The sequence below is a fragment of the Desmodus rotundus genome, chromosome 12 (genome assembly GCF_022682495.2).
Source record: "Desmodus rotundus isolate HL8 chromosome 12, HLdesRot8A.1, whole genome shotgun sequence".
In the NCBI taxonomy this organism is placed as follows: domain Eukaryota; kingdom Metazoa; phylum Chordata; class Mammalia; order Chiroptera; family Phyllostomidae; genus Desmodus; species Desmodus rotundus.
The window spans coordinates 45,364,321-45,377,166 of record NC_071398.1 but is presented as its reverse complement, the minus strand read 5'-3'; the positions used below and the strand labels follow the sequence as shown (position 1 = coordinate 45,377,166).

The following is a 12,846-nucleotide window of genomic DNA, read 5'->3' as shown; positions in this document are numbered from 1 at the left end:
CCACAGACACCGCCTCCGGGGAGGCCCCCGAGCCTGGGCCCTCCCCCTCCCCCACCATGTGCCAAACGGGAGGCCCTGGCCCCCTGCCCCTCAGCCCCCCGGACGGCTCCCCTGACCCCCCTGACCCCCTCGGTGCCAAATGAGGCAGGAAGCCCCTTGCCCCTCCCTGGAGAATCACCTTTCTTGGAACTGAACTGAACTCTTTCGGGCCCGTGCCCCTGGGCCCAGCGGAGGCCTCTGCTCCCCTATCCCCCCGCCTCAGACAGGGGCCGCAGGCTTCGGGGACCTGGACCCCCCCTCTCGCGTCTCCCATCCCCGCCCTAGCCTGGCCCCTGGATGGGGCCTCTGGTTCAAACCTTCGCGTGGCATTTTCACATTATTTAAAAAAGACAAAAACAACTTTTTGGAGGAACGCGGGGTCTGTGTGTGTTTCGGGGGACGAAGAGAGGAGGATGCAGGAGAAGGTGCCACCCAGGAGAAGCCTCCGTCCTCACCACCTGGCTTGACAGGTGGGAACTTCCAGGCTCAGAAAGGTTGAAACACCCACACCGCGGTGGGAGACGCCCCGGCTTCTCCGCGTCTCTGGATCCCTGCCCCGTGTCCAGTGGTTGCATGACCGACTTCAGCTGCGGCCTCTACCTACAGTTCGTGAGGGGAGGAGGCGCTGGCGAGGTTGGGGAAGCTTACAGGTGGTCAGAGCCCTGTGGCGGTGGCCAGAAGCTGTCCCAGGGCCAGGGCTGGTGAGGGCGTGCCCAGAAGTGACCGGCCAGCACCTACAATGGCCCCTCGAAAGGGCACTGCCTGCCCACCATGGCTCTGCCTCAGTTTACCTGTTTTCCATGTGGCTGCCCACGTCCCTGACATTCTCACCTCTCGCCTTCCTCTGGCGTTTCTCCCTTCGTTTCTGTCCCTTTTAGCTCTGTTTCATTGGCCCTGGTTCTGGCCACCGCCTGTCTTGGAATTTCCCCCTCTCCGTTTGTGCCTTCGTCATTCGGCCTGCCTTTTCCGTCTATATCTATCTATCTGAGTTTCTCCGTCTCTATCTTTCCCTCTGGTCTGTGTCTCCCAGTCACCTTCCTGCCTCTATTATGTCTTTCTGCCTTGTGTCTGGGAGGAAGAAAGAGGAAAACATCAGTGTGGTTGCCTCTGGTGCGCCCCCTATTGGGGACCCGCAACCCAGGCATATGCCCTGGCGGGGAATTGAACCAGCGATGCTTTGGTTCCACTGAGCCACACCTGCCAGGGTTGTTTTTTGTTTCCTTATCTCTGGTCTCCTGGTGTCAACCCTCACCATGGGATCGGGTGCATTTGCATATCTGAGGGATGTAGTTTGGGTGCAAGAGGGAGGGAGGGGCCAGGAGAGGGTACCCAGCTGGGAAGCTGTGGACTCCCGGGCGGGCGCAAGAGGATGAGGGCATGAGGGTCACATCAGATTCTGGGCGATGATGGTGAGAGGGACACAGGATGAGGTTGTTGGTTCCTCCCACTACTGTCACCGCTAGGAGACCCGTGGTGCTTTGACTGATCTTGGGACACGCCCGCCCAGGCTGGGGGTTGCATGGAACCAAGGCAGACAGGGCGGGGAGAGCCTGAGGGAGGCCGGGAGGTCTGAGGGAGGAAGGGTGTGTCAGCTTGCCAGGGCTGCTCTAACGGAGGACCGACCATAAATTGGGTGGCTTAGACCACACGCACTGATTGCCTCACAATTCTGGAGGCTAGAAGTCCAAGATCACGGTGCCAGCAGGCTTGGTTCCTTCTGAGGCTGTGAGGGACGATCTGTTCCCTGTCTCTTTCCCAGCTGCTGGTGTTTTTTGCTGGCAATCTTTGAGGTTCCTTGGTGGGGAGATGCATCACCCCGATCTCTGCCTTTATTTTTATACATCCTTCTCCCCGTGCGTGTGTCTCTGCATCCAAAATTTCCCTTCATGTACGGACATCAGTCGCATTGGATTAGGGCCCATATCGATGACCTCATCTTCACTAATTTTATCTGCAGCGATCCTGTTTTCAAATAAGGTTGAATTCTGAGGTCCTGGGGGCCAGGACTTTAATCTATGGAATTTGGAGGGACACCTGTAACAAGGGGGTTGGGAGTTTAGGGTCCTGGAAGAGGAGGGGGCTGGAAGCTAGAATTCTTAGTCCTTGGAGAGAAGATGAATTGGGGGGGGGTCAAGGACAATTTTGAGGTGACTGGAGTCTAGCTTGAATGTTCCACTAACAGTTCAGCTTAACTTGGCTAAAACAGAACCATTGATTCCCGACCCCCACCAAAAAAAAAAAAAAAAAAAATCCCCTCTTTGATCATCTCAGTAAACGCATTGCCATTCACTAGACACTCCAGCCAGAATCCCAGAGTCGACCCAGCCCTCAGCACGTCCTCCTGGCTCCTCTTCCAAAACGACTCCCACAGGGCCACTTTTCTCCCCCTCTACAGCCACACCCTCTCACACCTGGATGACTCCACAGCCTGCTAACTCACCTGCCTGCTATCAGTCTGGCTCATTTCCAAATTATTCTCCTTCAGCAGCCCGGAGCCCCTCCTACAACCTCCGTGCAAATACGTTCTCTGCTGCTTTACGCCCTTGGGTGGCTTCCATCAGCTCAGAATACTTCAAAGTCTTAGTGAAACAGGGTGCAGCCAAGAGCGGGGCCCCAGATAGGGATTTGTAATGGGGTCCAGAACTCAAGGCGTCCAGGAAATATTAGAAAAATATATATAGGATGTCCTCACCCCCACAAACCTGAGCTGGGAGAAGGGACACATGGAGCAGGGCCATTCAGAGCTATTTTGTATGGCAACAGCTGTGCAGCTAACCTCTAGCATGGTCATTTAACATACCTATAACCTTTAACTGGTTTCAGAGATATGTTAAACAGCTGTGGCCACGCTTTGAGGGGGGATGGGAGTGACTTCCACCCAAGATGTAATTGGGAAGAAACTCCCCCTGGTTACAGGGCCTGCGTGAGAACTTGGAGAAGATTGGCTCCATGCCATGGGGCCACACCTGCCCAGACTTACTATGGCAGCCCAGTAAAGCTGGAAGAATAGGGAATGCTGGCAGGTGTAACTGATTGTAGGAGGAGTCAGAAATGGGGCTGCAGAGGAAGACTGGTGCTGGGATTTAAATCCAGGCGCGGCAGCCATACCTGGGAGAGGACTACGCAGCTTTGGTGAAGGAGTGGGAGAAAGAACCATGTGGCTTTGGCAGAGTGGGGACCCCGTGGCGGCAACACAGCTGATGGTGCCGGGAGCCTGAATCATGGACTTCTACTTCTTTTCCTGAGATACGGTACCCGGACTGAGCAGAGGGAGAAGGAAGGACTGTGTGTGTCTGTGGATATTCTAGAGGACTTTACTATTTTAATGAAGACATTAAGTCATGACTCTCTGTATAACTTTTAAATAATTTCTTTCCTTTTCACCAGTTTCTGGCAATGAGAGGTGTCTTTCCTCTGGCGGCAGGCAGTGCGTACCTAGTAGGTGGGGGGGACCCCCAGAGAGAAAGGGGGGATTCTTTCCGTAATAGTATATTGTGACCCCCCCTGTCTGTTCTGTAACATTAGCCCCAAGTGATCAGGCCCCTCTGTCCCCTTCCTTTTCTATCACCCTCCCCGTCATCACCACCATGCAGGCACACGGGTCTGCTGTCAGTTACTCCAGCACACTACGCCTTTTCCTGCCTCTGCACATTCTGCTCCTTTTGCCGGGAATGCTCTTCCAGGGCATTTCCACCGAGCCAGCTACTTCCCGAATAGCAGGCACTCAGTACCTACGGATTTATTCCATGGAGGGGTGCAGGATAGGGTGAGGTAGTGATGGGACCCTTTATTTGCTCAAGGATCTTATTTACCAGAACTTAGTTGGGTTGATGACTCCATTTCTGTGCAACCTTTGGGAGGAGTCGGAAACTCCAATTCCCATCAGCCCCTGGGACTTGAAGCTGTCAGGGCCTCTTTCCAACCTACACAGGAGTTGGGGACCAGGATACCGTTAATCCGACAGCGTTGTCCTGAAAAACTACAACTCCCAGGAGAACTCAAAAATGGCTTTTTTGTCAGTAGGGCACCCAGCACCGCACATTTTGCCGGGGATTGGCACGCCACCTAGGAGAGTGTCAGTGTTACTGCACTCCGGAGCGAGGCACGGGGACAGATGCCTGTGACCACAGGATGGGCCAGGACCAAGGCCCGAGATCCCAGACGCTCCCCACCCCACTGTGAGTACTCAACAATTAAGGATTCGACTTCTGGAGGACGCAGTGTGTGGTAGGAACTGCACTCCAGCAAGCCCGGGGTGGAGCTTCCCTTCAGGCTGGGTTTCAGTCCCGGGGCCTGCCAGAGCTGTGGTTTCTCCTCGTGTCCTCAGCTGTAGATCCGGGCATAGAGTGCCATGGGGTCTCCCTATTTACCAACCTATCTTTGTCCCGTGGGACACACCGTGCACGCCAAAGCGGACAGGCCCAGACCTAGGGCTCAGGGCCACGCTCAAAGGTGGTTCTTACACTTGGGAGGCTGCGATTCTCGGCAAATGGGACGTCATGGAAATACGGGTTCTCAGTGATATTCCTGGTGTAAAATGTGCTCTCAGGGATGATTCCGGTGGCTTCCCAGCCCTCTTGGCCCCACCCACTCAGTCCCAGACCACTTCCGACTCCAGCAGCCTCTTGCAGAGGCCCAGGGAGATCCCAAGAGCGAGGCCTCCCGCCTGCTGCCCCCAGTACGGGCCTCATGAGAGCAGAGGCAGAGGCCAGTGCTGGCCAGGCTGGTGGGACGAACATGTGCAGTGGACATGAGACCTCATCCAGGAATGCCTGCGTCCCACTGAGACTTTAGCTCCCGCCACCCTTGCCACACCCCTGCAGGCATAGGGTGGGGCTACCTGCTGGGACAGCACCCTTCCCTAGGGCACTGGCAGAGCCCCCAGCAGAGCCCAGCACTCCCAGTCCTGGTCCTGGGTGGGGCTGACTGGCTGCCTCCCCCAAGCACATCAGCTCTGTCAAACCCAAGAAATGAGGGGATCAACAGGCTGTGAGTGGTTCAATAATTGATAAGATTACCAACAGTGTGTTAATTACAAATAATGAGAGAGGAACTAGAGGTGGTGCATTTTCCAAAGTGGTAACCAGGATCCATAGCGCCACGTCCCAGGGGGCCGGCCACCCGGGCGGGGAGGCTCAGTAATAAATAACAGGGCTGGGGGACAAGGGGTCAGGGCTGCTCCTGCTTCTTCTTGACAGAAATGCGCTTCTTCCTGGCTGCCAGCATCTCATAGAAGGGGTCCACACTCACGGCGGCCCTGCAGAAGGGGAGGGACCCCAGGGTGAGGGCCAAGGGATCTGGGTCCCTGGGCCCCTCCCTCCCCAAGGTCCCCTGAGCCCAGGCTCACTGGATGGACTTGATCCACTCATCCTTCTCCTCCTGCGTGGGGGCAGAGATGCGGTACACCATGTGGTTCCCCTCCACCACGCGGCCGTCTGCCTCCGTTTTGCAGGCTTTGATGAGCTGCCCCTTGTTGTTGGGGATGTAAAGCTCAAAGCAGTTCTGGGGAGACACGGGGCAGGAGGCGTGGTGGGTAAGAGCCAACCTGAAGGCCAGTGGAGCCCCGCTACAGCAGGCGGGGGTACAGGGAGGGTCTTACCGGTTTCCGGGGGTCGTCCACCTCCCGGATGCTCAGGTTCTCCAGGGGGATGATTCCTCGGGGCTCCTTGTCCTGAAGGAGCAAGTCCGGCAGGACTCAGACCTTCCGGTCCTCACCCTCATTCGGTCCTCCCTCCGACCCCGGAGTGCTCCCTCAGGCCCCGGCCCGGCCCCCAGGCAGCTCTGCTCGGTGCTCACCGTCGTGTACTCAAAATAGTAGAGGCAGTTGTCCGTCAGGATGAACCAGCGCCGCTTCCATGTCTTCACCCGGCCCCCTGAAAGGGAAGGGGTGGGAGGGGGCCCGGGCTCAACACGGGGGGCAGGGCCTCTGGCGGGGCGCGGAGGGGAGTGAGAGGCAGAGCAAGTGCGGGAAGGCGGGGCTGTTGGGGCCTAGGACAAAGCAATGCGTGGGAAGAGACAGACAAGCAGGGACAGGCGTGTTTGGGCCCCAGGAACAGGTCGACCCCCAGCGGTTCACCCCCCTCACGTGGGGCTTTACACTTTCTAAGCCTGTCAGCCCAGGGCCCGGGAGTCCGAGCCCCCAGCCCCCTCCCCTTGTAGTGGCGGGGACCTAGGACGGCCGTGTACCTACCTCCTGGGGCAGACAGCGAGAAAGCAGGCAGGACCAGGCGAGAAGGGAAGGCAGAGGAATGGGGTGCCCCCAAGAGCCGCAGGCGACAGAAATAGGCGGGCGAGGGGAGGTATGCGCAGGGGGTAGGGCACAGAGACAGAGACAGCAAAGAGAAACACGCAGAGAGGGAAGGAGGGAGGGAGAGAGAGGGAAGAAAACTAGTTACATCCACACGAGGGAGGGTCGGCCAGGCCCTCTCCCTCCCAGGGAAGCGGCAGGCCCTGAGCCCCAGCGGAGCCGCCGGAGCGCCTTTTTTGTCAGCGCCCACTCCAGCCCCACCCCACCTCCCCAACCGTGCCGTTGCAGTGGGCATGGCTCTCCCCTGGAGGTCACCCCCACACGGGAGAAGACGAAACCCCAGTCCTTGGCCTGAGGCAAGTTTGGGGACTGGTGTTGGCTCCCACACAAACTGGCTGTGTGACCTCAGGACAGCCCCTTGCCCCCTTAGGCCACCTTCCTGCTTCTGTGTTCCTTGTGGTGCAGGATTGAACAGTAATGGTAATATGGCTTCTGTTAAACGGCCACCACCAGAACCCCTTCCTGTATTTCAGTGTTTTAAGTGTTTTAAGCGGCGCCTTTTTGGGGGGGCCACAAAGCAAAGAGAAGTGCTGGGGTCAGAGATCTGGGTCCAAGGCCACCCCTCCGGATGCCGGACAGTGAGCGAGCCTCGACTTCCTCATCTGGGCAATGGGAAGGACTCCCGCAGACGGTGGCTGGGAGGGAAACCCATTCCTGGTGACGTTGCCTCTCCCCCGTCAGCATGCCCTCACTGCCGGGCACCACGGGCCTGGCTGAGCCTGCGCCCCCCCCCCAGAAGCCCCTCCACCCAGCATGCTGGCTGGAAGAGGGGATCTGCATTTTTATGTGCCCCTGGGAAGGGACCTGATCCGGGTGCAGAAGGATGCCCCAGCCTCTGAGGACAATCTCACGTGGGGGGAGGAGACAGAGACAGTGAGGAGCAAGGCTCTGTCCTGATCCCACATTGGGCCCTGATGCCCTGGCTGTCCCCACTGGACTGTAATTCCTCACCACTCTGTCTCCCAGAGAGGCCATTCGTGGCTTCTCCATTCAAAAGCCACAGCGAACACTCTGGTGGCACCTCCCATTACCAGGCACAGCTCGGGGCCAGCAGATTGGGGAGCTTTCCTCATGACTGCTGGCTTCCTGCCCTGGAGCCCAACTTTGCAGCCCGGGCATTGGACTTTTACAGGATCCCAGGTGCCTCCCCTGCACAGCCAGGATTGAGACCACTCCGGTCCTCAGAAAGAAACCCTTGCATGACCCCTGCTAACTGACTGAGTTTGCTGGTGCCACCCCAGCCATCCTGTCCTGGCCAGGGACCCTACTCCCAAGCAGAGAGCTTGCCATGTAGTCAGTGCTCCTGAGCCCCTTCTCCTCGCCCACAAATGTCTATGGAGTCCATCTATGCCGGGCCCTGGACCTGGGCCCAGCGCACAGGCCTGATCTTTTCAGCCTCACTAGTCAAATGTGGAAACAGGTCCAGAGAGGTTGAATCACTTGCCTAAGGTCACACAGCAGGCATGTGGGGAAGCTGAGTCCAGACTCCAGGCCCACTAAATTCCCCCTGCAGAGGCAGCCAGTGGGGTCAGTAGGGGACGTACCCAGCTTAAGGAGCCAGCCCTCCCGGTCCGGGTTGAAGAAGGTGTGGGTCAGATCATTCCCATCATCCTCTGGGATCTTGAAGGGCTCATTTCGGATGCTGTCGTAGAGGTTCTGGGGGTCGAGGGCCTGGTCAGTAACTCTGGGCCCCAGGAACCCTCCCGGGGCTACTTGGAGATGGGGAGGCGATCAGGCCTCGGGTGGGACAGCCCATGGAGGGAGGGGGAGGGAGGAGGCGGCGGCAGCTGGGGAGGGGAGGGAAACAGAAGGCAGAGGAGTAGAGGGAGCCCTGGGGAGGAGAGAAAGGAGGAAAGGCAGGAAAGATGGAGAGAAGACAGACATGGCTGGCAGAGGCTGCTCAGTTTTTAGAGACAGAAACAGAGAGGTGGAGGAAGAGATGGACCAAGACCGCGAAAGTCAGAGGGCCAGAGACAGAGAAACAGAGGTGGCCGGGGAGAGAGGAAGACACGGTGTCCATGGGAAGGTGGTATCCCAGGCGCTGGGAGACCCACGGGGCAGGGCCTGTGGTGGGAGGACAGGGCTGCAGCGCTGTAGGCATGGGAGAGGGGGTCTGACCCTGAGCAGTTCCTCAGGTAGATCCCCGCCCTCGTTGATGCCCCGGTTCATGGCCACGAAGCGCTCCAGGCCTGGCTTGTCACGGACGTTGGGATTGTGCAGGCTGGTGTTCAGCATGATCACAGCGAAGGACAGCACGTAGCAGGTGTCTGCAGCACAGTCAGGCGGTGATGACACGGGTGTGTCCTGTGCCCCCTGCCTCCAGACCCCAGGAACTCCAGCCCCCAGCGCCTCCTCCCCAAGCCCTCAGCGTCCGTGCCCCCACCTGTGGACTGGAAAACCCCAGGGTTGCACAGGCAGTATCGCTGGGCGAAAGCTTCCATCATCCGGTCAATCTTCTGGGCCTCTCCAGGGAGGCGGAAGCTCCACAGAAACTGCCTGGGTTAGAGAGGGGCCAGTGTGGCTGCCAGGAAAGGCAGAGCCCCTTCCCACGCTCAGTCCCTGTGTTAGGAACTAGTCAATAAGAGTACCAAACCTTGAGGCCTCGGCAGCCAGTTCAAGTATGGGCACATGATCCAATCTGACCAATGAGAAATGACTGTGGGACTGTTGGTGCATTTAAGGAAATGGACTCTTTCTGCTAAGAGTCTTTCTGATACTCTTTCTGCTAAGGTTGCTAAACAGGCCTAGAGGTTGCTGGAGGCTTATATCATCTGGGAAGAGGGCCTCCAGAGGGCAATGTCAACACAGTGGCGAACACAACCAAGAGACAGAGAAAGCTGACCTTCCAATACCATTTGAGCACCTGGATACAGCTATGCCTGAAGAAGCATTTACCATGGGCTTTTGTGTTACACAATACAACCAATTCCCTAATTTTTGTTTCTGTTTTGTTCTGAGTAGGCGTCACCACTTGTAAAGAAAGGCCTGACAGGTACATTCCTGCCCCTCTAACCCAGCCCCTCTCACCTGAGGGCCTGCACCAGATTGAGGTCGGTGAACTCATGCAAATCCACAAAGGCATGGAGCACAGCCAGGTTCAGCTCCTCCCTGAGAGGACAAGGACAAAGTCATTCACAAAAAGGAGCATGGGGAGGGGACAAAGCATTGGGGAGGCTGTGTCACCACTTCTGCACCCAAGCTGCCTCTGTAGCAGTGGCAGTTTCAGCCTGGCCCCGCCACAGGCCTGGCACCAGGGGAGGGATACTCAGAACACGCTCCTGGGAGGCCTGTCTGTGGCAAGAACCCTGGTTCGGCCGGCCCTTTGCACCACTTGGGGAGATGCAGCAAACGTGTGCTCTGCCTACTGCTGCCACTCTCAGATAATCCCCAGGTTCCTCAGATGTGCAAAAAACGATCCCCCAAATACCAGATGTCCGAAGACAGTCTCCACACATTCCGGATGGCCACAGATGGTCCCCAGGGACCTACAGAGGCCCCCCCCCCACACACCAGACGCTCACAGCCCCCAAGTTCTCCAGACTTCACAGAAGGTCCCATGCACCTCAGACGGTCCCCTACAATCCCACATCCAGTCTCATGCAACCTAGATGTGTAGACGGTTCCCACACACACCAGAGTCCACAGAAGTCCTCACGCTCCCAGATCTCCATGGGGTCCCCAGGATATTGCCCAGGGACCCCCATACTCCCTAGCTATCCACACAGTGCCCATGCACACCAGCTGTCTACACGTGGTTCTCACATTTCCATGACAGATTTCCTCTGCTATTCCCAGTTGTGAATGGGTGGCCCCCCACTTACCAGATGTCTGTGGATGGTCCTCACCCGCCAAGATGCTCACAGATAGTCCCCAGGCTCCCCAGGCCCCAGGGTCAGTCTGTCCTGCCACAGCCCAGTTGGAGGGCTAGTCTATCAGGGCCTCTCCTCAGGGGAGGGGCTGGCGGTGCGGGCAGGAGCTGGTGGTGCGGGGCCCCAGGGAGGCGCAGAGGGGCTGCACAGGATCTCACCTCTCCCCCAGGTAGTCCCCGATGGCTGTCTTGTTCAGGCCCTCGCCCTTGTACAGAAAGCGGGCGATCTCCTCGGGTGTGTTCTGCAGAAGCTCGTTCTCCACCAAGAACTGGATCCCCTAGTGGGCGGGGACCAGGTCTCAGCGCTAAGGCGCCCAGACAATGGTTCCCACCACCTGCCCAGAAACCTCAGCAGCCAAACCCGGCCCCGTACCACCAAAGCAGGGCCATGTGTCAAGCTTCTCCTAGGTCTTTAAATACCATCCCTCTCACCTCAAGGCCTTTGCACCTACGGTTCCCTCTGCCTTTGCCTGCGTAATTCCAGCACCCAGAGCAGGAGCTCAGTGGATGTTTGCTGAATGAATGAACAAACTACATTGCTTGGCACAGGAAGAACAAAGTGAGAAACTCAGTAAACAGCAGTGCCTGAAGCACTGCGAGGGCCCAGCCTCAGGCCGGACTCCAGCCTTCTTGGGCTCTCCTAAAGCTGCAAGGACCTCCATTATAGCTCCATCTCACTCTGGATCATGGGAATTATGTCTGGGGGCTCTCTGAGGGCCAAGCAGGGTCCAACACTTCTCTAGATCTCTGGCACTGCCTAGCAGAGGGGCAGGCCCAAGGGAGGCCTGAGGAAATGGGCATAAAATGAAGGACTGAATGAACAAATCTTTCCTCCACCTGGTGAATGCTGACTCTTCCTTCAAAGCGGACCTGAATATCCCCTCCTCAGGGAAGCCCTCCCTGACTCCACCAGGCTTCCTCCGCTGAGTGTCCATAGTCGCCATCCCTCCCTGTGATGGCACTCGTCAACACTCCTTTGTGCTTGTCACTGTAAACATTCCCTACAAGACAGGAGCTCCTCCTGAAACTCTAGGTGGCACCAGAAATGGGTCCAGAAATATGAACAAAAAGGGGAACGAGGATCTCCTAGGCAGAGGACACGGCCCAGGCAAAGGTCAGGAGGCAGGAGGACTTGGTCAATATTCAGAGAACAGACAGACACTATCTAATTCCGGGCATTAGAACCAAGTCTGGCCACGTAAAGCGGGCTTTTCACCATCACACTTCTGGAACCTCGAGGAGCCAGAAACCCTGTCGGCAGGTCTGCCAGGCTGACCCCAGCCCTGTGACCCCAAGCACCTTCTTGGGGTCCATGTTGAACTTCTTCCTGCCCATTGCCATCTTCCGGTTCCGCTGCAAGGTCTTACTGCAGGGGCAGAGAGAAAGGGGTTGGGGGTGTCAATGCCTGGGCATCCCTGGCCCTGGCCTGGTGACCCCTAAGTTCCCCACCACAGCCCTCACCTGCCCTCATTGGCTTCCAGACCCTCCACCTCGCTCATCGCTTCACTGAGCTCCTCGCGCAGGCGCTGGATCTCCACCAGCAGCTCCTGCTTCCGCCGCCGGATGTTCTCCAGCTCCATCCGCTCCTCTGGGGTCAGGTCTGGGGGCTCTGGGAGTCAAGGGTTGGACGTCAGTTCTGGGGACTGGGAGCCTGTCTGGGGAATTACAGGGCTGGGGTGGGGGCATGACTCCCAGGTTCAGGGGGAGGATGAAGATGAGGGTCGGGCCTCCTATGGCTGCCAGAAAAAGGGACTGGGGATCCGAACTCTTTAGGTCTGGGGAAGAATGGGCTGGAAGCCTTAACTGTTGGTTCATTACTTGGAAAGGGGGCTGAGGCCCTGGTTTTCTGCTTCTATTCCTGGTGATGGAGCTGGAGGCCTGGGTGCCAGGACTCCTGGGTCCATGAAAAGTATCTATGGCAGGGGAAGCTGATGACAGCTTGTTAAGAGTTGGGGAAGGGGGCGGGGCAGCAAAGGCCACGGTCTTCGCGTGATCTCTGTAGCCCCCAGATTTCTCCTTCACCTCACCGCCCCCAGACTCCCCCCTCCCTGCTCCCAGCACTGGGATCGCCCGGCCCCTCCAGGGGGAATGGTTCCGCCCGGCCTCGGCTCCACCGCTCCATCCCGCCCCCTCCCGCCGCCACCGGAAACAGGATCGGCCCAAACAATGGCCTGGAACGCCCCGCTCTCGGGCCCCGCCGGAAGCCCATCCCGTGCCCCACAAAAGCGAGGCCGCGACGACGACGGTGCCGAACAGCTCCGTGAGGCGCGCGCCAAGAGAAACGTTCGCGGTGGAACGTTCGGTACGAAGGGCTCCATTCGCTTCTAGCCGGCCCCACCCCTCACCGACTTACCGTAGACACCGTCCTCCATGGCGGCGAGGAAGGCCCGCGGGGAGTCCGGGGCGGTCCCGCCGGTCGGGCCTGGATCCGCGTTGGCCCGCGGGCTCGGGTGAGCCCGCTCAAACGCCCCAGGAGCCACCGCCGCCTCCTCAGCGCCAGTCCTCAGCGCTGAAAAGACTCTCCCTTCGCCTCCCAACCGCCCCGCCAGTAGGGACCGCCCCTCGTTTTGACACCGTCCAATCCACTGCGGATCCTCTCGTTTGCTCCGCCCTCGGCTGCGAAGGACCGTTC

The 12,846-nt window shown here is 58.2% G+C and overlaps 1 protein-coding gene across 1 annotated transcript; it reads right to left on the bottom strand.

The window, feature by feature from the left end:
* Positions 1 to 5,020: 5,020 nt before the first annotated feature.
* Positions 5,021 to 12,846, bottom strand: CYTH2 (cytohesin 2; the record flags this gene model as incomplete). Its single annotated transcript, XM_053915929.1, is given in 12 exon segments — positions 5,021 to 5,296; positions 5,387 to 5,541; positions 5,639 to 5,710; positions 5,836 to 5,912; positions 7,891 to 8,002; positions 8,465 to 8,613; positions 8,730 to 8,842; positions 9,374 to 9,454; positions 10,374 to 10,492; positions 11,514 to 11,580; positions 11,676 to 11,823; positions 12,568 to 12,846. Coding segments are annotated over 12 exon segments (1,200 nt in total). The 3' UTR covers positions 5,021 to 5,208.